General features: G+C 43.5%; 4 protein-coding genes across 4 annotated transcripts; all 4 read left to right on the top strand.

Annotated features, from left to right (window-relative positions):
• Nucleotides 1-1,394: 1,394 nt before the first annotated feature.
• On the top strand, nucleotides 1,395-9,029 carry LOC139225576 (target of Myb1 membrane trafficking protein-like). Its single transcript, XM_070856350.1, has 15 exons — nucleotides 1,395-1,543; nucleotides 3,176-3,260; nucleotides 3,754-3,832; nucleotides 4,065-4,214; nucleotides 5,165-5,299; nucleotides 5,409-5,555; nucleotides 6,057-6,173; nucleotides 6,327-6,460; nucleotides 6,563-6,605; nucleotides 6,717-6,852; nucleotides 7,278-7,344; nucleotides 7,931-8,006; nucleotides 8,153-8,212; nucleotides 8,317-8,356; nucleotides 8,482-9,029. Exons 1-15 carry the CDS (start codon nucleotides 1,471-1,473, stop codon nucleotides 8,622-8,624), a joined length of 1,485 nt encoding a protein of 494 aa, XP_070712451.1. The 5' UTR covers nucleotides 1,395-1,470; the 3' UTR covers nucleotides 8,625-9,029.
• Nucleotides 9,030-9,633: 604 nt separating this feature from the next.
• LOC139222553 (noggin-like) lies at nucleotides 9,634-10,536 on the top strand. Its single transcript, XM_070854349.1, has one exon. The coding sequence runs from the start codon at nucleotides 9,634-9,636 to the stop codon at nucleotides 10,534-10,536; it is 903 nt and encodes a 300-aa protein (XP_070710450.1).
• A 995-nt stretch (nucleotides 10,537-11,531) lies between these two features.
• Nucleotides 11,532-16,644, top strand: get3 (guided entry of tail-anchored proteins factor 3, ATPase). The gene is made up of 7 exons (XM_070827633.1): nucleotides 11,532-11,705; nucleotides 12,566-12,713; nucleotides 13,530-13,678; nucleotides 13,836-13,986; nucleotides 14,169-14,276; nucleotides 14,769-14,966; nucleotides 15,072-16,644. The coding sequence occupies exons 1-7, from the start codon at nucleotides 11,563-11,565 to the stop codon at nucleotides 15,198-15,200; spliced, it is 1,026 nt and encodes a 341-aa protein (XP_070683734.1). The 5' UTR covers nucleotides 11,532-11,562; the 3' UTR covers nucleotides 15,201-16,644.
• A 1,707-nt stretch (nucleotides 16,645-18,351) lies between these two features.
• On the top strand, nucleotides 18,352-23,853 carry LOC139198705 (bestrophin-2a-like). Its single transcript, XM_070827632.1, has 9 exons — nucleotides 18,352-18,503; nucleotides 18,607-18,701; nucleotides 19,431-19,664; nucleotides 20,817-20,971; nucleotides 21,069-21,146; nucleotides 21,751-21,903; nucleotides 22,012-22,092; nucleotides 22,291-22,445; nucleotides 22,644-23,853. Exons 1-9 carry the CDS (start codon nucleotides 18,352-18,354, stop codon nucleotides 23,425-23,427), a joined length of 1,887 nt encoding a protein of 628 aa, XP_070683733.1. The 3' UTR covers nucleotides 23,428-23,853.
• Nucleotides 23,854-24,802: the final 949 nt, after the last annotated feature.

Below are 24,802 nucleotides of genomic sequence, written 5' to 3'. Positions count from 1 at the left end.
CTGGAAATTAGTGCCCACAAATGCTAAAATGGGTTATTAACTTTCTTGATCTTACATGAAAACCCAAAGTGATGATGATTCTGAGGTTTGAAGAGTGTATTCTCACGTATGAATATGTATGTGATGTAACACATTGTGAACTTTCAAGACTTTTTCATGCCCTACAGCAGGCCCAGCATGTTCTGATACTCAGGGAGGGTCTTTGATCACAGAGGTAAATGACAGACTGAGTCACATATCTTTCATTCTTATCACTATCTTTGCCAAACGTTTCTTAGCCTGCCACACGAAACCAGAGGTTCCTAAAGCTGTTCATCGACTGAGAGAGACCACAATGCAACATGTCATGGGAGGAATCTCCATTTTATCGTGCATTTTACTTCTACTTTAGAAATATCATCCTCCACTGGATTCATCTGACAGTGATCGAGATCTTGTTGTATCTGTAAAGTATGTAAAACTGTAATCTCCCCAACACCGCGCACAGTTTTCGCACATTTTGAATGCAGGACGTTTTATTCTTAATGAAGTATGTTTTTCATTTTGGTATTGCTACTTTTATATAAGTTAAAGATCTAAATAGTTCCTCCACCACCGTCCATTGAATAGAGTAGATCATAATATACACTGACACTCTGAAAGGCATTAGTCTGCAAAACTAATGAACTGATACTGAAACTGATACTATGTGTATTTTGCTGATCATTTACCTCCATAGGTAAATAACTTTTAAAAACTGAAGTCCTCATATTTCTCATACTCACACTTCTTTATTTTAACCTGCAACTGAAAGTAAAGTGTTTTTTCCTAACTTAGAGTGTGTTTGTGTGTGTGGGGGGGGGTTATTTATAGGTTATATTTAGATATAAGAATGAAGAGTATAAATGTTCACAATCTTTATAGGACACTGTATCCTGAGAGAAATGCATATACGGTAGATAAGAAACAAACAAGTGCTCAGTCAGGAGTCCTAAATCCTGAGTAATTAGACTTTAACATATGATGGCTGTTTTCAATGAGCAACTAACTGAAAATCCATCTCCATTATGTTAAGACTTCTAGATCTAAATAGTTCCTCCACCACCGTCCATTGAATAGAGTAGATCATAATATACACTGACACTCTGAAAGGCATTAGTCTGCAAAACTAATGAACTGATACTGAAACTGATACTATGTGTATTTTGCTGATCATTTACCTCCATAGGTAAATAACTTTTAAAAACTGAAGTCCTCATATTTCTCATACTCACACTTCTTTATTTTAACCTGCAACTGAAAGTGAAGTGTTTTTTCCTAACGTGTGTGTGTGTGTGTGTGTGTGTGTGTGTGTGTGTGTGTTTCACGTGACCCTTCATTGAGCCCGTGCGCCTCTGAGGCAGCGGCAGAGTCAGACAGCAAGAGGAAACACCGCTGGTTGGAGCCCAACAGTTGTGTGCAGATCACCTGAACACACCGCGGACAGCAGAGATGTTTTCTCTCGGGGAAACTATGGAGTTTCTCATAGGAAACCCCTTTTCGACACCGGTCGGACAGAGAATCGGTGAGTCGCAACAGCTTTTAAAACCTTTTCATGCGAGGCTTCGCTCGCTGTTAGATTTAATTTGACATCATTTAATTCAGAAAGTTGGTGCCATGTCGTAGTGTGTATTAACCCCGCTGCTGGTGATGTCAAACAACTCTATAACACTTTTACTTCTGACTTTCTTATTCTCAAACGCTTAATAATAAACTCCGAATTTGACAGAAACACAAAAAGCAGGCTTCAGAGCCAATGACGCCACAGAGGCGGGACTTATCACCCTCTGTCTTCCCTGCGATTGGTTGCTACAAGCTGAGCGACAACTGCTTCGGCGAATTAAGGACGCGCTGGATGTTTCATCTCACTTCCTCAATCGCTGATGTGTTATGTCGAGTTAAAGTTTCACGCTTTACGTACAAGTGTGAACTGGTCCTCTGCAACAAGCATTTGTCGTGTTACACAACATCTAAAGCAGCATAATGTTCTCATAATGGCGGCGGGTTGCTGGTTTGTTTCAGCCCTCTTGTAAAAGCCAACTCACAAACTGAGGGCTGGAGGCTGATGCCTGGACAGATGAGTAACCAGGGCGGCCTTGAGTAGTGAGAAAATGTTACACACCCATCACAAACCTCCCTTCCTCTTATCTCATCCGCTCACTTTCTCACACATTGATGTCAGAGAGGCTGCAGCTCCCTCTGAGGCCAGGGAGAACAGAAGCAGCTGACAGTCACATGAAGCAGTGGGAGCCGGGGAGGGAGGTGATGTGAGGAGGGGAAGCGGGTGAGATGGGATTGAGAGAGGCGGTGAGGGGTTGGATCAGAGTGTGTGTGTGTGTGTGTTGGGGGGGGTGGAAAGGAATGAAGGAGATTTAGAGACTTATGAGGAGCCCGTGAGGGGTGGGGTGCAAAGAAAGCTGGCTTTGATTGCTAAATAGTTTGGAGGGAAATACGTGTTTGAGCTGAAAACCCCATTTCCTCAATCAGTTTATTAGTGAAGACAATGAGTTGTTCTAGAAACAGTGTTATCTAGAGGATACCACTTACCTCACATTAGAGATCTCACTATTTGAGTTTTGTTTCTGCACCATGGGTGTCGAAGAAAACAGCCAAGCTTTCAAAGGCAGGGGGTGATCTGCTGTCCTGTATGGATGGATCCAAGTGTGGGCAACACATCTTATCTATTGTTGGACACTTTTGTATTTTAATGTGGTATTTTATGTGAGTAATGCTGCATAGATATCGTGATTTTGGCTATAAGCAGTATAGATAATATATGTTTTCTCCGGCTTCCTCCCACAATCCAAAGACATGCAGGTTAGGTTAATTGGTGACTCTAAATTCAATCAATCAATCAATCTGTATTCATATAGAGCCACTTCATAACAGCGTTACCTCAAGGCGCTTTCCATAAAGAGCAATTGCCCAAAGGTGTGAGTGTGAGCGTGACTGTTTGTCTGTCTCCATGTGTCGGCCCCGTGATTGACTGGTGACCAGTCCAGGATGTACCCCGCCATTGTCAGCTGGGATTGGCTCTAGACCGTGAATGGATGGATGATTTTGGCAGAAAGTCTTCTGGTTACTGTGACATTAATCTCTCCTCATATCAGTGTTGCTGTTTCACTGTAACTTCAGCTGATGGTCTCTCTGTTGACAGAGCGAGCGACCAGCGGCTCTCTGCAGTCGGAGGACTGGGGGCTCAACATGGAGATCTGTGACATCATCAACGAGACAGACGAGGGGTAGGAAACCCACACAAGTAGCGTGGCCTCATTAAGAAACCCCAAACTGTCCCAATCTGGTGCATATTACCTTTCTAACTAATTAGTACACTGTACTGCGCAGTATGCAGGCCTCCATGTTTTATGTTTGTGTTAGCTTTTACTGTGTCACTTCCTTCTGGTTTCGTTTGTACTGAGATGGAACTGGTTGTGACTAAATGACCTACTTATTTTTAAATGTTTGGTTGGAAATGCTATGAGGAGAGTCATTGGACCTCTGAAATCCAGCATACTTGTAGTACTTAGATGTATACAGTAAAAAGCCAAAAGGTCTTTAGTCAGTTATTTTTATGTCTCACATGAGCCATGACACTATGAGCTACTTTAATGCTTTGGCAACAGGAAACCTCTTTATCTTCTTTGTTCATGAATGATTATTGTTTCTGTTCATCTTCAAATATCAAGAGGGACAAACAAGCCAACTGAACATCTGATGTGTTGTTATTTTTCCCAGGCCAAGAGATGCAGTCAAAGCTATTAAGAAGAGAATCGTGGGGAACAAGAACTTCAGAGAGATCATGTTGGCTCTTACTGTGAGTAATCACCTGTAGGTCATTTATGTAAAAGTTTTTTCATGAGCTCAGGATTGCGGGATGTGTGGGTGTAATTTGAATGCCAGAATGACCCTTATCCTGATTGGCTGGTTGCCTAGAGGAGATCGTTTCAGTGTGTATTCTTACACAAGTGACTAAATCAGCATTCTTACTGAGACAATCATATATGCAGCTTTTTTTTATATTGTGGACTGTATCACTGGTCATGCAGGTTCTGGAGGCCTGTGTGAAGAACTGTGGCCATCGCTTCCACGTCCTGGTGGCGTCACAGGAGTTTGTTGAGGGAGTTTTGGTCCGTTCCATTCTGCCCAAATACAACCCCCCCACTGCCCTCCATGACAGGGTGCTCAGCCTCATACAGGTATGTGGAGGCTCCCACAGAGGGCAATATGATAGAAACTGTCTGCTAAAGGGCTGCAGCTAATTAGTATGTCCATCATTGATTAGTTATGTGGTTATTTTCTTAAATAACTGATTAACAATGTCCAAAAGTTAAAATTGTACTAAAAGAAAAGGTAATTTGCTTGTTTTATCTTACCAACAGCCACAAACCCAAAGATATACAATTTACTATCACAGAAAACCAGGTATCAATGTTTTCTTTTAGCATTTTTAGAAAAAAAACTGCAGTTGTTAGTTTAGATGCCTTAGTTTGGTGTTTTAACACATTAGTTTGAATCTGAACTAACTCTATAAAACGCAGAAGTCACACAATAACAAATAAACTAATTGAGACAGTGGTAGTAGACCAGCAACTCCTTTTCATGATGTAAAATTTTTTGTCAATGGAGGCTGCTTGCTTTGTACTGAGGGATCTAATGGCTGTTTGTAGTTAAAAACAAATGTCTTACAGGTCAGCCAATCTGAGCCTGTCGGTGTCAAAAACAATCACTGTGCCAATTCACAGCGTGGATGAGGTGGCGTTCAGGACCAATTCCAAAACTTTGTTTTCATTCTTCTTCTTTCATTTTCATTTTAATCCAAATTTTGTTAAAAAAAAAAATCCCTTTGAGTTTGACTCCACTACAGTTACTGACATGCACAATAGTGTTATCTTTAGTGATTTCTTCAAACATTGCAACATAGTCAAATCCGGTTGTGTGAAATCACCAGGTAGCAGAATTGATAACACAGAAGTGTTAAGTTGGACTTGGACTAAATGTTGAAGGCCCATTCCTTTTCTGCTACTTTTCTGCTGCTTCATGCTCTTTTCATGTAATCTGTTTTGGCCAGTATTCTGTCCCATTGAACTTATTTAAGACGACTTAGTTGTCAGTCACTCTTATTATGTGATCTCTCTCCTACCCACAGTCGTGGGCTGACGCATTTCGTAGCTCCCCCTCCCTGGCGGGGGTGGTGTACGTATATGACGACCTGAGGAGACGAGGTCTGGAGTTCCCCATGACAGACTTGGATGCTCTGTCCCCCATCCACACTCCAAACAGGGTGAGACTGTCTACAAAGTGAAAATAACACAGCAAACCAAATGCATGCATACATACCTCTACATGCTACCTCTCTGACATATTTTACAGTCTCTGCCTTCATTTTGCAGAGTATCCCAGAGAATGGTACTCCTGAGACGACCCCTGTCGCTGCTCCGACACATCCGTCACCACAAGCACCTTCCCGCGTTCCCGCTCAGAATACTTCACCTCCGGTCCAGTCCAGTGAGGGACCAGCCTCCCTCTCTGCACAACAGGTATCACTGCCAAAAAAAATCAGTCAATGACTGCAAGCTACAGCAGCTATAGTGGAGCTGGTGAACAAAACTAGACCTGACTGATATGGACTTCTCAAAGCTGGGGATATTTATAGAATCAAGATTTATCTAGATCTTTTTATTAATCCTGATTATATCCAATGTGATTTAGTGTTACAAAACAATAACACATGAAAACATCCAAGGGGACTGTAATAGCTTTCATAGGCACTGATATGTTGTGGCATTATTCAGCATCTGTAGATTTGCAAACACTTGATGCACATTTTCCTTTGGATGGAAAAGTCTCTGGCAGAGCATTTGAACCTTTAACATGGACCAGAGATTTACTGCATCTTAAATCAGGTCTGTGGTTCTCACACTGGGCAGCCAGCCATCGCAGGGCACACAGAGCACCGACCTAACTAATAACATTGTCAGTTGCTTCATTGCATGGCAATAATAAAACAGAAATTACACAAAAAACAACTTCTCATCCAGCAACAGAAGCTGCGAAGTGAGCTGGAGCTGGTGAAGGGAAATCTCACTGTGATGTCAGAAATGCTGAACGAGCTAACACCTGGACAGAGCCAGCAAGACGACACAGAGCTGCTACAGGTGTGTGTCAATCATCTGCATCATTCCTGGTGTGGACCCATTTTGTTGAGTTATTCTGACGCTGAGCACAGACAGAATTTGTCATCAAAGATTATTGACGATTGTCGCCCGCGTTGAGAAATGATTTAACTCTCTCCCCCTTTGTCCGAGCAGCAGCTGTACTCGATGTGTAAAAGCATGCAGACCCGCGTGGTGGAGCTCATCCCCCAGCTGGTGGATGAAGGATTCATTGAAGAGCTGCTTGTGGTCAACGATGACCTCAACAATGCCTTCATCCGCTATGAGAGGTGTGCTGCAGCCGAGCTTTGTGTTTTGGATTACGATGATTTTAGTCCTCTGAGTGCAGAGTGTATCTTACTAATACTTACTGTATTCTAATTTTGTTTTAGGTTTGACAGACTGAACAAGGCACAAATTACAAATACTCCTCAGGTATGGACAGTCTTGACTCTCTGTCTTGTTTGAAATAAATGATGCAGAACTATATGCTGTGAGGTGTAAAGGTTTTTCCTCCTCATTTATTATATATTCTCATTCTAGCAGAGCTCTACCCCACACCCGAGCCTCATCGACCTCAGCCCTCAGCCTTCGTCTCTCAGCCAGCCTGCTGTCATCACAGCAACAACCAGCCAACCAGCAGTCCACACCTTCACCAATCAACGGCAATCAGCCAACCACAGTGAGTGAGCTTGTATAGCTTCGGCTTCATATGGGCACTCGCTAAATCTATACATGTAACGTTCTATGTATAACTTTGCTTTATTTTGTAATTTGGTGGAAATCAGGATGTTGTGGCTGGACATCACATGGGCATGGGGGGAATGTGAAATCACTATGGCTAACATGACGACTCGAGAAAAGGAAGGAAATCCTAAAAAATGTACTGTTAGTGCATATGATGTGTTGTGTTTGAAAGTTTCAGGTTGTCTGTGAAAGGTGGTACATTTTTTGGAATTTATAAATAGTTTGAATAATTTTGATTATCTTGATGTCTGCTTTATTGCTTTTATGGTTAAATGTGTGTTGCTGTGGGAATTTGGACATCAGTGGAGGAACGTTTTCCTCCAGCGGGGACTGAATGAGTTTTAACCCTGTGTCTTGCAGAAGAGGAGGAGGAGTTTGACATGTTTGCCCAGACAAGAGGCAGCTCCCTGGCCGAGCAGAGGAAAGGGTGAGCAGTGCTAACTGGTAACAAACAGACACACATTACGTCATGACATGTTCTCACTGCATGTGTTGTTGTATTTGCGTGCGCTGACTATATTTACATAACCACTAAAAGTGCTTCTTTGGTTCGTAAATCTTGGGAACCCACATTTGGTGCTATATAGCACCTTTTGTAGACTGTAGACTGTAGAACAGAGCCCCCAGAGGCCATGTCCAGCTGAGCTGTAGTATCTTAAAGGTGTTGTTCTTGTGTTTAGTTACCACACAGTCTTCTCATTTTCTCCATTCTGTACTCACCACTGATGCTACACCCAAAGGTTCCTCTCACTGGGCATCAGCTGAGTATTAACATGGTGATGCTACTCTGATAACTCAGCTGTACGCTCATAAAGCCCCCACAACAACATGCATCTCCACTTATGTTGCTTTGTTGGTTGTTAAGCATAATTTGAAACATAAACCCACAATAACTGATTTTGGGGCCACTTGGGGCAACCTCCCATCCGTGTATGAATGGGTGAATCGAGAAGACTAGAAAGGTGCTGTACAAATACAGTCCATCACCTAATTACAATACATCCTACTCCCAGTGTCAGGTATGAGGACCCAGGAGCCGTGGAAGGCCTTGCTGGAGCTCTGGACACGAGGTTGCAGGTCACAGGAGGGGTGTGTATACCATCATAACACAGCAATGGCTTTGAACTAAACATTTCCTGTCCAATAACAGTACAGAGCATACAGCAGTGCTGATTGTGTAAATGTCACCAAAACACAGCGTCAACGTATCCCTCTCTTCATTACTTTTCTCTTAGATGCCGCCAGCGAAAAACTCTGTGCAGAACGATATTGACAAATGGTTAACTTGTGATATGGTGAGAGAAAGAATGTCTCCCTTTTACATCTACATCTACTTCTTTTGAAACTAAAAAAACACGGTGTGAGATAAAGTATGATAAGACATCTTTGCTTTTTGTAGGAAGAACAGTCTTCAGTTAGTGAGGGAGTGTCCAGTGAAGGTATGTTTGTCTCTCTGTGGTTCATTGCTGGTATTTTTGTGTATAAATGATATTTCATAATTCCCATGTACTTCCTGTGTGTTTGTGCACACACACTCACCTCTGACTGTTACTGTCCCTTTAAGACTTTGACAAGTTTCTGGAAGATCGGGCGAAGGCGGCAGATCAGAGCAGCCCGGCAACTCGCAGCATTCCTTCCACATCCAGACCGCTGCCGCAATCTACCCGGCAACAGGACAGATCACAGGACCAGCTTTTTTCGCTTTGAGTTTCAGGGCAGACATTAGAAATGGGCGGATGCAAAAGTCAATACACAAGCCATCACATTGAAGTATACCTACAGTTAAACATATGCCGTGCTGAGTCAGGTTTTTCTGTGAGAACACTCACACGCGCAATAAAACCTGACACAACAGGGCTGCTGTCAAATCAATGCATTGCATACAGTCAATGCAGTATCTCCTAGTTAATTCTGCTGTTTGGTATCTTTATGTAAGTATAAGCAACTTTACATGACTGTATTTATGAAATGTATTATCATAATTTAAATGTAAGCAAGAACATATATTAGCACAAGTGCTTACAGTTAAGTATAATAATAAAATATATTTGATATTATGTGTGCTTTGACCCAGACACATGATTTTGTGTAGATGAAATAAATGGGGCATTGTCCTGCAAACATGTTGCATCTGTACTCTTTTTTTCCTGCTATTTCATTATCTGAGCTACCATGAGGGGAATTTACCCCGAAGCCTGATCTAAGAAGAGCTGATCTAAGAGCAGTCTTTGTAAGAGGATCTTATATCTGAGGCTCTGACACCGCTCCACCAAATGGAGGTCAAATGATTGTTACTTTTCTTGTTTCATGCCTGCTGTGAAGTAAATAGAACTACTTTATAAAATCTCATTCACATGCCTCCTTGATGGCAGATCAGTAACACAGGAATCCATTAAAACTGTAGTAACACATGAAACCAAACTAAAGCTTCTCAGATTCGTCCTGTGTGTTTGCATTGAAGTTAGCCAAAACATCAGAGCCTTGAATAAGAAGTGGGAGCTTAGGTGTGTTCTGTCCATACTCCATAATATGTCTGCTGCTTGTGTGATAAGGCACCAATTTCAGTATGTTACTGATTAAGAGCTCAAGGATGTCTGGTGTTGGGTCTACAGAGTCCCTGGAGCACCCAGAGGAGAACCCATAACTGAGTCGGGTAAAAGGGAACACATGAGGAGCAATTTGTCATTCTTCTGTTCTACCATACACACCTAAGACCATGCCTAGACTGTTAAACTGTGGAGTCTGTCTCTGCTGGATTTATGTGTTTGTCCTTTTGTATGGATCTGCAGCATTTACTTCTAACATTCCAACCCAGAATCAGCTTCAAAATATGACTGCTGTTCAAGACGAGGAGGATGCAGGATGGGAGTCTCCATTTCTCCAGCTGAGAGCCAGTCTGCCGTCCTACTCGCAACCCATCCGTCCGTACACCCTGCTGACAAACACTGAAGACTACCTCTACATGCCCAAACCCAGGCATCGCCACCCTTCTCACCTCCTGCGAATTCTGGGATCCTCCTTTGACCTGTTTTGGATGTCCATAGAGCAGCCAGCTGAAGCTTCTAGGGGTCACAGTGGCGGTCAGCCTCTATCGCTTGGTGACTCATTACCTGCCAAATTGCTCAACTACACTACTTCCAGACAGCAGTTAAACCTGAATGCTGCTCCAGAGCTGAGAAAGGCTGCTGTACACCATCGCCAGAGGCTGGAGAAGGAGGCAGCAGATCTGGACCTCGGCTCCCTGCCCCCACACTTTACCAGTTCGGTCAGAGACTGGTTAGTGCGATCGGCCACTTGTGGATTAAGTTACCAATGGGTTGATCTGGGTCCTGCTTTCTGGCCACGCTGGCTGCGGCAGACGGACTGTGAGAGATCAGATGGAGTGCGCAGTTGCTCCTTTCCAGGCGGGATGAAGTGTGTGCGAGCTCAGAGAACTCACATAAAGATTCTGGCGTGGCACTGCTTGGACATCAGACAGGGAGGCGATGGGTCCAGAGGGGCTAAAGCTGACAGGTCTGGTGGCAGCACTAAGGTTGGGACAGGTGAAGTCATGAAAAGGTGTTTATGGAGGCCAGTACCTTATCCTGTGGTCACAGCATGTACATGTTCATGCAAATGAATGTTTTTCTCATCAGGTTCCTCATCTTCAGCTGGGTGGCTGCTTATGTATTTCATGCATTGAGTTGACGTGTTATGACTACGTTGACTAATTTTCTAAACCTAATCTTAGCTACCTTTTTTTATCATTCTATATGACAATGTATGCACTGTAATGTTTCTGTCTTCAAACAGAATTTAATTAAAACATTTTCTCCTGATAAACTGTCACATATCAGTGCTTCACCTTTCTTTTTCCATGTTTGCAAGATTGAACTTACAAAGGCACGTCATTTTCATATAATTTTACTTACAAAGAAACATAACAATGTCATCAGCCAAAGTCCAAGAGAAATCGGTATCATGTTGGGTCATTCACATTCACATGGGAGTGTGACAACAAAGCTGTTTCTGCAACCGCAATAGTTGCAGAAATTGCAGATTGAATACAAGCAATTAAGGTAGTTTAACTGCAGAAAATGGGATGCTGAGAAAACTGGTGGGGAGGATAACACAGAGGATGCTGCATAAGCCCATATCCGCTGTCTCTCACATGAATAAAGCCACGGGTTGAAGTTCACATGCCCATTTAATTGTTATTATTTCACAAAATGATTGACATCCTATTGAGTTTAACACAATTGTCTGGCGTTTATCTTTCACTTGTGAGTTTTGTTTGCAGTAAACGAACACATTTAAAGAACCATTAAACTCTTCCACTGTGAATATGTTTCTGTACAACAACCCTCACTACTGCCGTCCAGCTTTTAACATCGTCACTATGCTGCCCATGATTAACGTCTGAGCCTCTCAACATAGGTGGTCTCACACCACTTTGATATCAAACACATCCCCCCCCCCCCCCCCCCCCCCCCCCCCCCCCACACACACACACACACACACTATAAGACAACTCCTGTTCCCCCTCCCTGTTTCAGTATGTCACACCGCTTGCAAAGTCCGAGAGTTTGACTTTTCCGAGGCGCATTAAAGGCAACAGTGTCGGCTCATCCCACCTGAGCGGAGCGTTCCGCTGTACACAGACAAGATGGCAGCTTCATTAGAAGACGAATTTGAAGATGCGCCTGATGTGGAGCCTTTAGAACCAACACTGAAGAATATCATCGAGCAGAAATCTTTGAAGTGGATATTTGTGGGCGGAAAGGGTGGTGTTGGTAAGACGACATGTAGGTAAGTTGAAGATTAGCCTCCTGTTGTTGACACAGACCACGTCGCTAGCTAAAATGAGCTAACATTAGCCACCACCACAAGTTGACGTGGATCATAACTATGAGGACTGAGATCTTTTCCCTTAACAGTAATCTGATGCGCGCTCGCCGGCGTAAGACGCGCATGTATCTTAACTGCAGTAATTTTAGCAAGTTAGGGTAAGCTAGCTAGCTAGCTTTCCTGGGTAGTTGGACGCTGTCAAGCAGTGTCACTAGCTAACGTTAGCCAGCTGAGCTGAAAACCTGTATTTGTGACTTTCTCGAGTGGTTTTGCGCCGACAGTCGGCTTTTTCTCGCATGTTTTGTCTCCATTCAACAGGAAAACTTTCTACATTGTGTTAACTTAACGGGTAGCTTCGTGTTAGCTGGTAACTAAGCTAGTGGACAAGTGTCGTTAGAATACACTGGCTAGCTAGCGTTAGCTGTCAGGTCTGCATAGTAGCTCGTGTTAGCTCACACAATATGCGTGCTATTGACAGATGTTTACTGTAACCAACGATGATATACAGAGTCGAAGGCAGAAAAATAAATATAATGCGGTTATAAGCATTCATTACATGTATCTAGAGCTATATTACAAAGCAGAGCTAAGCTTGCTCGCTTCAGCTTACATCACTTGCTTTTTAAAATCAGGAAGATCCATTACATTTTGAGTGAGTTTCAGTCAGAAGTGTTTTCCTGTTATCCACACTACATATTTAACCACAATGCTCAGATCTTGAAGAAGTGTTTCTGATGTGAGGTGCTCTTGTGCAGCACTCAAACACTGGTTGTGGTTGCCTGCTGCAGCTATACAAACCTCTCATTTCTATTTCCTTCTAGCTGTAGTTTGGCTGTCCAGCTCGCTGCAGTCAGAGAGAGTGTCCTCATCATCTCCACCGATCCCGCTCACAACATCTCTGATGCTTTTGACCAGAAGTTCTCAAAGGTGCCTACTAAGGTCAAAGGCTATGACAACCTGTTTGCAATGGTAAGTCGCACTGCATTAAAAAAAAACCTGACCATCCATGCACAGGAAGACACTACAGGTGGAGACTGGAGTATGAATGTGACAACCTTTTTCTTGGAAGCAGGACATTTTTCTATACAGCCAGTAGGAAAGGCACCGGTGTAACTAATAGTATTAATTTGCTGCTCTGTTCCATGTAATTGTCTTGGACATTTAAGTTTACTGAATTTAAACAAAAGGCAACAATTAACATATTACATTAGCCATTCAATCAAATAGGATGCATTTAATCAGTAAAGACATTAGAGTGGAAACATTAATTCAGAATCTGTTTTCTGATATGTTGGGGTATAATAAATGGAATAGGTGTTTTCACAGCAGACATTTTTCATAGTAGGAAAAGCACAGGTGTTGGTAATAACATGAATGATGTCCCTGTAATGGTGCAGTAAGCACTCACAACACCAGAACACTGAGACCAGAGCAGCTAAAAGTAATTTTGTTATTTACATCTGTACTTTTCCTACTGTGACATGTCAAAATGTCACATCTAATACACATGTGACTACTTGCAGTGCTTCATAAGTCATAATAAATTTGTTCAAGTGGCTTGTAACAAGGGTACATTTGTTCACAAGGAAGCTTATCTATGCTGCAAAATGAATTTTAGTCACTATCCTCTTCAGTGTCTTGAGGATAATCAGTTACACATTTTTGTCTCCAGTAAAATCCGTGACTGTGTAACAAACTGATTGAATGGAGGCCCTAAAATCAGTTGCAGTTACCCAGGGCCCTCATTGTGTAATGTGTTGATTGTTTGTGTGTGCGTGGCTGCAGGAGATTGACCCAAGCCTGGGTGTGGCAGAGCTGCCTGATGAGTTCTTCGAGGAGGACAACATGCTTAGCATGGGCAAGAAGATGATGCAGGAGGCCATGAGCGCCTTCCCTGGCATCGACGAGGCCATGAGCTACGCAGAGGTCATGAGGTTAGACAACATAGTCGCTGGAGAGCTAAATCTTTTCTTTTTTTCACCTACTGCTGATCCAGAGCCACATTTACCTTTCACAGTAGTATAACTGAGCTAAAAAATACATGTCAGCCAGTGTTATCCTAACCCACACTATGCTCTACCTGTACCTCAGGTTAGTCAAAGGGATGAACTTCTCAGTGGTAGTCTTCGACACTGCCCCTACTGGCCACACACTGCGACTGCTCAACTTTCCCACCATTGTGGAGCGTGGTCTGGGCCGCCTCATGCAGATAAAGAACCAGATCAGCCCCTTCATCTCCCAGGTGAGGAGGGACGAGCAGATCCTGTCACTCATTGATCATAGAAATGTTCCACTATTTGGTGAGTTTGCATGTATATAAAAGCTCAACAAAGCCACCGTTGAGATTGAAGTAAGGGTGATGCACAGTGGACAGTTAAGAAAAACAAACTCATCATGTGAGCTATGATTCTCTCTTTCTTGTAGATGTGTAACATGCTCGGCCTGGGTGACATGAACGCAGACCAGCTGGCCTCTAAGCTCGAGGAGACCCTGCCAGTCATCCGCTCAGTCAGCGAGCAGTTCAAAGATCCTGTAAGTCACTCAGACAGGGCACATTTCAGTGTTGCCAGACAAATTCATACACTGAAGTCCATACACTGCATGCATCTATACAGTGTAGTTGTGTTGCACGTGTGTGTGTGTGTGCTGTGGTGGTGCAGCTTCCCAGTCCCTCTCAGTACTCCCCTCTACAGTGGGTGAAAGAGATTGACAGCACAGTTTGAAATTTCAGTACCCTGTTCATGAAATGTAATATGAATGTTTTCTTCAGTAATAGTTAGTCTGTTTTAGTAGATTACTTTAGGTGTTATGCGGACATTTTATTTCTATTACACCTTGTCCTCTGATTACAACTCCATTGTACTGTATATTCCATTGTTGATATTGCATAGATATTCTAGAGGGAATAAAACTAAAGATAGTTTTAGCGTTTAGAACAACGCTTCACTCGAACTAGTTGTATTAAAGCAGCCTGTATATGTGTTGTAACTGTTCTCCCTTCCCCACTTTCCTCACATCCATCAGGAGCAGACCACCTTCATCTGTGTGTGTATCGCTGAGTTCCTCTCCCTGTACGAGACGGAGAGGCTGATCCAGGAGCTGGCCAAGTGCCGCATCGACACGCACAACATCATCGTCAACCAGCTTGTTTTCCCTGACTCAGAGAGGCCGTGTAAAATGTGTGAAGCCCGCCATAAAATTCAGTCCAAGTATTTAGACCAGGTATGGTATGGTGGTATGTTTTTGGGTCGTGACAACACAGCTGCACCGTTTACACCTAGTGTCACACGCCGTCACCCTCATCAAAGCTCTGTGTTCTCCCTACAGATGGAGGACCTGTATGAAGATTTCCACATAGTCAAGCTCCCGCTGCTGCCCCACGAAGTGCGGGGTGCCGACAAGGTCAACACGTTCTCTAAGCAACTTCTGGAACCCTACAAACCCCCAAATAAGTGATGTCTCTCCCTGCAGGACTTCCCCTCTCCCGCCTACAGACCACATCTATACAGTCTGAACTCGCCTCCTCTGAGCCCCCCCCCCCAACCAGCCTCAAACCCTGCAGTAACAGCCTCAAGTTGATCCACTCAGTCCTCAGCCTGTCATCCAAAGCAGAGCACTGGTACAGCAAGACACGTCCTTATTGAAGGGGAGCTGATGAAATCACACACACACACACACACACACACACACACACAACCTGCTTGTTAATAGAGATAAGACAGTACAGGTACAGATTTGTGCTGTCTCACTCTCCGTTCACCTTCGCTCTCCTCTTATATCCTCTGTGTGGCAGTTGTACTATTCCCACTTGAAGCATTTTAACTTTTTCTCTACAAAATAAACTTTCCCCTCTCCTCCTCCTCTTCCTCTTCCTCTTCCTACCCCTCCATCCTGCGCAGTGTCCAGCCTCCATCCAGTGATGGTGCGGTGTATTCCAGGATAAAACAGCTTTCAGATGGTTGATGTTTATGCCTTGTTTATTCAGTGTGGTTTGGTGGCTGTGTCTGTTTTCCAGTTTGATTTTTGACTAAAATTTCATGCAAATTCATCTCTCACACATCCGGAATTTACATAAAACAGAGATTCAGGGTGTGACAGCAGGGCAACGAAATAAGACAGTTCCCTTAAAAAACAAAAAAAGAACAAAAAAACCACTGATATGGTCTGTGGTCTTCAGTCATTTTTGTTCTGGGCCAAGGCCACCCTTGTTATTGTAACAAAGCAAACCAGAGCAGTCTGAAGTGTGTCTTTTATCATTTGTCAAGTCATTAGACCTTCACCATGTGATCCTGGTAGAAAGGCAGTAACCTAATGCCACTGAGATTCTGAAGTCAGACTCTGATTCTGAATTCTGCGTTATTTTCATGTATGGCTGTTACTGTTTGAACTGGACAGTCTTAAATATTTTAGGCCGCTGCGGTTGCTTTAGGTGGCATGTGGTGGGAGACGGCACCAGATGTATGAGATTCAAAGACAAAACGTGTGATGAGACTGATGTTTGAGTGGCGGGAAGTTTAAAGAGTTTGTCATTGACGCCAGGTTCCCATACAGCGCTCTCAAACATCATGTGCTCATCCTGTTTACTGAGAACTCTATGGGAACACTATTGAAGTACATTAGTAGCCTTATTTAGTGCATTGTCAATTAAAAAATATTGAATGTTGCTTGATCAAATGAATGGTGAGTTTAAGTAGAATCAAAGCCCCGGTGATTGAATACTGGACTCGGATTGGCTCGTCTGATAATTTATTGTTTTCCAACAGGAAGCTATAGCTGACAGGTTAAAAGATAACTGTCCCCTCTGTCACTGAATGCTTTTGAGTCAATACGAATCTGTTTTCTATAGATTTTCTTTAAATTATATTGCGAGTGTTAATTAAAACAAACTTGCCTCTGATGAGCCTTTTGTGGTCTCTTTTTCTTTTGACCTGCGTCCTGCTGATTTAACGCGCCTGTTCAACTGAGGTTGACGGAAGCACACAGAAGTAAACCGGCCAGACTGCAGATTCCCTCTGACAGAGCATGAAGCCTCAGTTAACCTTCAACACCACAGTTCAGACAGGAGAAACCATGAACGATGAAGAGAGAAAAGATGTGCTACAGCAAAACTAAATGACACAAAATATTCCTTAAGAATAGTCTTGGCCTCTTGAGCACAGTGCCGGTGGAAGAAGTATTAAATCAGTCCCTCAATTAAAAGTATCACTGCAACAGTGTAAAAGTACTCAACTACGAGGAAAAGCCTGGATTCAAAATTCTACTATGGTAGCAGCATGCAAGTATTATTAAAACAAGAGAAACACTCTGCAGAAAGTTGTCTGTGGCTGAAATCTTATTCTAATAATCATGGTGCATCAGTGCTTAAGCAGCTGTTGGTGCTGTGGCTACTTTATATATTAGTGGTTCTTCCAGTGGGTCCCAACCCCACCCCCAGAAAGATCAACCTGAGGTGTTATGAGGTTATTAATGGGATAGAAAAGAAAAAAAGTTCAGATTGTTATTGTTAAAGGCATTTCCTGTTAACAAGTCATTGTAACGAGCCCAAATATCTCAACAAGCTACTGTGGCTTAAAAGCTCGTCATATATTTTTTTAATACAAATGGGTAAAGTTTAAGAGTAGACTAATGCTACAAATGGAGCAGAAGTACAAAGTAAAACAAAGCTAAAACTCTCGTACAAATCCCCCTAAAATTGTGCTGCGAACAAGTGGGATAATTGCAGCCCAGCGGGAGGAGGAAGAAGCTGAAGCTTGAAAGGACGACTGAGACAAAGTGACACCAAACGTCGCCTGGTTTCTGTACTGTACTGTACTGTACTGTACTGTAGGAGGCACGGGTATACTTTTTGCGTTATTTAACAAGAATAATTATAAAGCTGCAACCGGGAAAATTGGTTGTTGTTTTCATATCAGTTAACACGAAAGTTTGCCATGCTCCACTTGCTGCTGTTTCATAATTCCCCAGTGCTCTGTGCGCTCCTGTGCGCTCCTTGTGCCCCGCCGCTGCGGCCTGTCGCTTGTGGTCCATCACCGAGCCGCGCTGTCCCGGTCGGGGGCCGCGCTAACGAGCTCCTCCTCCTCGTTTTGGGGATTTACCCCGGGGCGCACTGACCACTGGACGCACCGAGGAGGCTCTGAGGATTACTGCCATGCAGCCGACCGAGCTTCTACTCAACCGAGCTGACGCCAGGGGATATCAGGGTTATGAGCTCTTTGAAAAAAACACCACTGGCGAGCACAGAGAGGACTATACTGTTAAGTGAAAATATGAATTCACTTCTCCAGTGGTGCCAATTACGCACAGGGATGCGCTGAGCAATTGGCACATTCGTCAAGAAAAAACACTGCAAAAGGTAAGAAGATATTAATTTAATACATCAGTATTAATACTTCAGTTAGTTAAATGTGATAAAGGTAATGGGAATGTACTTTATTTGGGAATCAAATTAAGTGTATAATTAGACCTCTTTCTTCTTTTCTTAAGATTCATGATCTCTCTTACTTGCTAACATGTGAACGTTTGTCCCCTCTGCAGGTGGAACTACAAAGCTGCTTCTGTCTCTTTCACACAGCTCTTTCGCTGAGGACCTACACGCTGGCTGTCACCAATGACTGTCACCTACACAGCCAGAGTTGCAAACGCCCGTTTCTGTGGCTTCTCCAAGCTGCTCCTGGCCTGGAAAGGCAGCATCTACAAGGTGTTGTATAAAGAGTTCCTGGCTTTCTTCGCCATGTACACCGCCATCAGCATCACTTACAGGTGAGACACACAGGACGGCTTTAGGGGACGTTGGCTGCTGACACCTTCTTCTGTGCTTGGATTTACAAATGACACAAATGTGTGCCACTTTTGACCCTTTTAGATCTTTCCTGTACGATGACCAGAAGAGGTATTTTGAAAAGCTGGCAATTTATTGCAACCACTACGCCAGTCTCATCCCTATGTCCTTTGTACTGGGTAAGTACTGGAGGTGTTCTTGTCAACTTTTGGATAACAGAAGAGGGGGCACAATGTGAGCTAGAGTATGTCCCAATCCTTTGTTTACTGCGATGTTTGCACCTTTGATTCTGTGGGACCCTATGTGGGTATGATCAGCTAAATCACAAGAGAGTGAAATTTATGTGACAACATCTTATAGGTTTCTATGTGAAGGACCTCAGGACCTCTGTTTAATGGGTCTGTAGCCTTGGGATGTGTACACATGACCATTATTGTAATTAGGAATAGAAATACTCTCCTGTATTTGATGGACGGACAACTGACATGATTTGATTTAATAATTAAATCATGTCATAATTAACCAACTTTGACAAATGTTTGGACCTATTTCCTTTACTTCTGTATGTTTATGAATTGAATCTTTTTTCATATATTTTGTTATACATTCTTCTCTTATTTCCTTCATGCACGTAAATCAGCTTGCTAAAGCTTATATACAGTATGTGATAAGCCAAGCGTATCTGACAAAAATGGCTCTCTAATGTATCCGTTTGGCTCCACAGCAGAAATTATGTGACAGTTAAGTCAAAACTTTCTTTTATTTCCTCGAGGTCACACTGAAGGCGACCTGCTGCTCCCTTGACTCCACCAGGGAACTTGACAGACAATCTGACTGAAAAACACCTTTAGTGCCTCCCTCCAGGTCTGATCTGTGCCTCCAGAGTTATCACCCATGTCTCCGCTCAGGTTTCTATGTGACCCTGGTGGTGAACCGGTGGTGGAGCCAGTACACTAGCATCCCGCTCCCTGACAGGCTCATGTGCGTCCTGTCGGGGGGCCTCCAGGGGAGCGACGAGCGAGGCCGCCTGCTGAGACGAACCATGATGCGTTACGCCAGTCTGTCTGCCCTGCTCATCCTCCGCTCTGTCAGCACGGCCGTGTTCAAACGCTTCCCCACCATGGACCACGTGGTGGAGGCTGGTGAGTGGGTGCAAAGACGGGGGTTTTGGGTGGTGGGGTCTATCCTCTGCTGACAATGTGCATTGCGATGGTTGGGTATGATTTTCTACAATTATCCAAAGTAATTCTAAATGAATGACACACAATGCAACACAACCACTATTTGATCACCTCTCAGTAATTAGAACGTTTCATATGTGGCATCTGCTTTGTTCCCACCATACGTCACATCAGGAAGTGACAAGAAGTGTTGTCGATGGAGCGCTCTGATCAGTCACACGCTCACGCGTCATGTGTGTGTTGTTTTTCATCTCCTGTACATTCTCTACACCAGCGAGAGCAGAAGAATCACAAGGACAGGCACATCTCGAAAGTCACTGGTGATAAAAAAAGGTTTATCATATGTCTGTTACAAGACACACGGTGTTGCAATCGTCTCCTCACTGTTTTCCAAATAAACTATGTTGCAACTCAGTTTGGTTCACACCGTCACACTGTTTTTAACAGTTGTAAACAGTAATAGTATATTTTAACAAGCTATTTTCTAACTGGTGGAGCTGCAGACACAGTAAACTGGTTCCCTCTCACTATAGAGAGACTAAATTCAGAAGTTTAGGCTAAATCACACCAAATATTGATTTCTTATCCTCCTGTAATCCTCCCTTTCTGTCAGTGGTGCCACTAAGGGGGGGCCAGGGGGGCTACAGGCCCAGTTTTAGGGCTGGTGAAGATACAGGTATCATGACACTAGACAACCTGAGTCATCCTGTGCTACTAACCATGTCTTGCTACAGTGTCTTGTTGGAAAGTAGATTGAATAATGGCTCAAAATTAGGTCCCTTGATCCCCCACCTTCAGACATCTGAATGAAAATGGGTTCCACAAGTGTCCCTTTTACTCACACTCCCTTGTAGTTTTGGCCATGAAGTTTTTTCAATGCAGTATGAATATGTTATTTCTCCTTTTATAATAATAGTATATTAGAATATTTCGCAATAAAGGGTATGCTGTTAAAAAGTTACTAATTGGTTTTGGTGTACCACTCCATGATTTTCAGTGGCTCCATCTGTCCACCCATATGCCAGATTTCTGGCTCTGCCAATGCTTCCTGTGAAACAAATTTTACATCAAGAATAAATTGAGGCGTAACATGTTGGTCTGCTGTTTGTGCAGGATTCATGTCAAGAGAGGAGCGAAAGAAGTTCGAGGGCCTCCACTCTCCTTATAACAAATACTGGATCCCCTGCGTTTGGTTCACCAACCTGGCGGCTGTGGCCCGCTGCGAGGGCAGGATCAAAGACGATCACACACTCAAACTACTGCTGGAGGTGCAGCATTACAGGCACACACACACATACTATAACACACAGACATAACAGATGAGTTAGGATAAATGCTAAGAAGTCTCTGTTTGGGTGTGAACAGGAGCTGAATGCGTTCAGAGGGAAGTGCAGCATGCTGTTTCACTACGACATGATCAGCGTTCCCCTCGTCTACACTCAGGTTAGAGCTCTGCTGCTTGGGATGTCGCATGATTTTACACTTGCTGTATCCACTTTATTTGATCATACTTAAATGACCAGAACTCTGAAGATGTTTCATGCGTTTTTGAGTTTTCTTTCTTTCTCTATTTAAACTGTATTTTTTACATTTGAAATGGCAAACTTGACCTTGCAGGTGATCAAGGCCCTGACTGACACTAATATGTATTTGTACACTGGCTTCACCCAAAATTAATATGGAACTAGTTCATAGTGAAGTGAGTAGAACTTGATATTTGTAGTTTTTGTGTGAATTTACAGTGATAATAATGACAACAACTTTTAATGACCTCAAACTTAAGCATAAAATTCTTCAGAACCCTGCAAAAACCCTTATTTTCCTATTGTTGCCATGTGCTATATTTCTAAATACTACACTTCCCATGAGCCTTGCTAATAATTGCTCTGGAGAAGACACTGGCCAAAAGTACAGTACATATCAGGTGAAAGTAAGAAAAGAACAGCTCACTGTGACACCGTCAAGCCTCACTGGGACTCTTGAATGGAACATAAAGACTTGAAAGACCAAAGTCACACGTGACCAGTTACCTCCAACTTTCCAACAGGTGGTGACTTTGGCAGTGTACAGTTTTTTCCTGGTGTGTCTAATCGGTCGACAGTTCCTGGACCCCAGCCAAGGCTATCCAGGTCACGACCTGGACCTCTACGTGCCCATCTTCACCCTGCTTCAGTTCTTCTTCTATGCTGGGTGGCTCAAGGTCAGAAAGAGGGTCACATGTCTCATATTTGGATACCAGAGCAAAATATACCAACCATATCAGAGACTCGTGTAGTCAGCTTGTTACATCTTCTGTTATGTCCTGAAGGTTGCAGAGCAGCTGATCAACCCTTTTGGAGAAGATGATGATGACTTTGAGACCAACTGGCTGATAGACAGAAATTTCCAGGTTTCTAGATGTTAATGCTTGCTTTAAAGTATTCTGTTGCTTTAACCCTCTCGGTATCTCTGTGTTTGAATACACAGCACACATTTTCCCACATGAGAAATCAGGCTTATGTCACTAGATGCTGGTCAACCTTGGTTTCCCAAATCACCCTCACTGTGGATACTTTATCTGTGTGTGTGTCTGCATTTTTCTCCGAAGGTGTCCATGATGGCGGTGGACGAGATGTATGGAGATCTGCCGATGATGGAGAGAGATCGCTACTGGGACGACTCCAACCCCAGACCCCCCTACACCGCTGCCACTCTCTTTGTTCTCCGCAAACCCTCCTTCCAGGGGTCTACGTTTGACATGGCGTGAGTCTCTGGGTTTTACCTTCTCCCTCAACGTGTGCTCGTCTTGTGACTGTGACACTTTCAGTTTGAATCCCCCTTCTGGGTGGGAAAATCTGGGTGATGAACCTGAGAGTGTTCTGCCTTTAGTCAAGAAGTAGTGTGATGTAAATGTCACTTTCAGGACAGTGAAATGTAAATTACCACAACGTGTCTTGACAGGATCCCTAAGGAGGAGATGCACTTCCAGCCTCTGGAGGAAATTGCTGAGAACCTGGAGGAGTCAGGCAGTCGTCACCCCAACATGGCCCTCTTCAACCGCCTACTCAACGCTGCCCCCTCCCCCACTGGCCTCATGGGAGGGGCCCTTCGCCGCACCTCAGCACAACTCCAGAGGCTGCGCCCCTCTCCCAGCATTGACCAGTGCACCAGTGATGATGATGATGATGAAAGTTGTAAAGTAGGTAAAGGCGGGTCTCTGCCATCAGGGCTGGGGCAGGAAACCCAGAGCACCGTGTGCAGTTTCAGGGAGGAGAAGAGTGCTAGAACGCCTCTGCTGGAGATTGAGTTTGGGGCGGAGCTGGAGAGGAGAGGAGGGCAACCTGCCTCCAGTGAGAAGGAGGTGAGTGGGGTGGAAGAGAGGAGTGATGACGAGTGGCAGATGAGGGAGGAAAGAGAGACAGCAGAGAGCGCAAAGGGGGAGAACGAAGCTCCTGTGTCACTGCTTCCTCCTCCTCCCCAGCACTCAAGACAGACATCCACTCGACCAGCCTCCGCCATTCCTATCACCTCCCGTCACCCCTCTGCCTTCCCGTTCCACCCGGCTGCCCACTCCAGCCTGGAGCACTGCAGCTCCCAGCCAGCTATCAACCACAACAGAGCTGTGCCCGCCATTCCCAAACCGCCCTTCAGTGGAAGCAAAATGTCCTTCCTCACTGTGCCGTCCTACAATGAACCTCAGCGTTTTCGCAGCGTGAGCATGGGATCAGAGCTCACTGGGTCTTAGGTGGACACTGGTTGTGATAATTCCCATGAACTTATGACTGTATGAAACAACAATGCTCAAGGTGAAATTAGTCATAGTTCTGAAACTGCACTTCCAATTTTACTTTGAATCTGCAGCACTTTTGGAGCTTAGAATTATCACCTTCTGGAAATTTGAAAAAGAAACACATTAAAAGATTGTTTAAGATGTCCCAGATCTACTTAAAGAAAACAATACCTCTCCATGTTTCCAAAATATCCTCCCACCTCACTGAAAGTTTGAAAGTCACCTGTGAACGGTACTCGGTCTCTGGAAATACTTTGACATTTTGGAAGATTCATGGTCTTATTGAATGTGTGAGAAGAAAAAGATCTGTGTATCATTTCTTTCTTTGCTTTTAGCCTTTGTGCTAAGCTAGGCTAAACATGTCCAAGCTGCCTGAGCACTAAAGAGATGAAACTAACTGTGCAGTGAAACTAATGTTTCTCAAAATGAAGGAATGGGTTTAGAGACAAATGTATATCTGGTTTTCCCAATTATCTGCACATCATATTGTAGAAAATTAATATATTACCTGTTACTTTTAAAGTCTGTACTAGTGTTTTAACACTTAGCACTCAAAGCAGTAAAGTCTGGTGCTGAAATTGAGACAAAATGAGAGACAATTTTCTTTGTTCTCTTTATTTTCTTTGATTAGTAAAATATCTCTGTAAATAGAATGATTCTGAAAGCATCTTGTATATTTTCAAAAACTTAATTTAAACCAATATTGAATGAAATGAATGAGATGATATAACAGTTTTACTTTAATGACATAATGAATAGTCACTTAATAATGCAATAGTTTTGCATTATCTCCAATGAAAATTGTATGCACACAGAAATAAATGTATTGATGTTATACAATGCGGAATGGAGCAGACAGTCTGGTGATTGTTTGATTGAGCACCCATTTAGTTATAATACAAATTAAAACAGCTATGCTCACTTTTTCGTTTTTACATTAAAACTAGTACCAACATTGACCAGCAGGAGGTGATAGCAGCAAACCAAACAGAGCACAGACAGCGTAGACCTCAGTCAGTGAAAAAGATGACAGAAAATGCACTTCTCCTTCCACAATCCTGCTTTCCATCCTGCCCATGAGAGGGCTGCACTCCTCCGGTGGAGGCTCCTACCTGGGCTGCAGCCGTTGGGAGAGCGCCCTCCTGGTCTGAGTGGACTGCCTCTGTTTGGACAAGAAAGACTGAGCTGGGCCTGGAGCTCTGGAGTCTTCGCACAAACTGTGCTGCTGCAGAGCTGAAGACTGCAAGAGGCAAAGTCAACTGTCAGCCGGCAGTGGAAACACTACAACACTAAAATTTAGGCCTGTGAACCACACCGCACTTGCTATTAC

Source organism: Pempheris klunzingeri, chromosome 3 (genome assembly GCF_042242105.1).
Source record: "Pempheris klunzingeri isolate RE-2024b chromosome 3, fPemKlu1.hap1, whole genome shotgun sequence".
NCBI lineage: Eukaryota > Metazoa > Chordata > Actinopteri > Acropomatiformes > Pempheridae > Pempheris > Pempheris klunzingeri.
The sequence above is the reverse complement of the archived record's forward strand: the minus strand, read 5'-3'. Positions and strand labels throughout refer to the sequence as shown.

Coding starts and splice junctions, on each gene's coding strand:
- LOC139198705 (XM_070827632.1), top strand. CDS start 18,352: ATGACTGTCACCTACACAGCCAGAGTTGCAAACGCCCGTTTCTGTGGC. Junction 19,665..20,816: donor GGACCACGTGGTGGAGGCTG/GTGAGTGGGTGC, acceptor CTGTTTGTGCAG/GATTCATGTCAAGAGAGGAG. Junction 21,904..22,011: donor TCTATGCTGGGTGGCTCAAG/GTCAGAAAGAGG, acceptor TATGTCCTGAAG/GTTGCAGAGCAGCTGATCAA.
- get3 (XM_070827633.1), top strand. CDS start 11,563: ATGGCAGCTTCATTAGAAGACGAATTTGAAGATGCGCCTGATGTGGAG. Junction 11,706..12,565: donor GTTGGTAAGACGACATGTAG/GTAAGTTGAAGA, acceptor ATTTCCTTCTAG/CTGTAGTTTGGCTGTCCAGC. Junction 14,277..14,768: donor GCGAGCAGTTCAAAGATCCT/GTAAGTCACTCA, acceptor CACATCCATCAG/GAGCAGACCACCTTCATCTG.
- LOC139225576 (XM_070856350.1), top strand. CDS start 1,471: ATGTTTTCTCTCGGGGAAACTATGGAGTTTCTCATAGGAAACCCCTTT. Junction 1,544..3,175: donor ACCGGTCGGACAGAGAATCG/GTGAGTCGCAAC, acceptor CTCTGTTGACAG/AGCGAGCGACCAGCGGCTCT. Junction 7,345..7,930: donor CTGGCCGAGCAGAGGAAAGG/GTGAGCAGTGCT, acceptor TCCTACTCCCAG/TGTCAGGTATGAGGACCCAG.
- LOC139222553 (XM_070854349.1), top strand. CDS start 9,634: ATGCCTAGACTGTTAAACTGTGGAGTCTGTCTCTGCTGGATTTATGTG.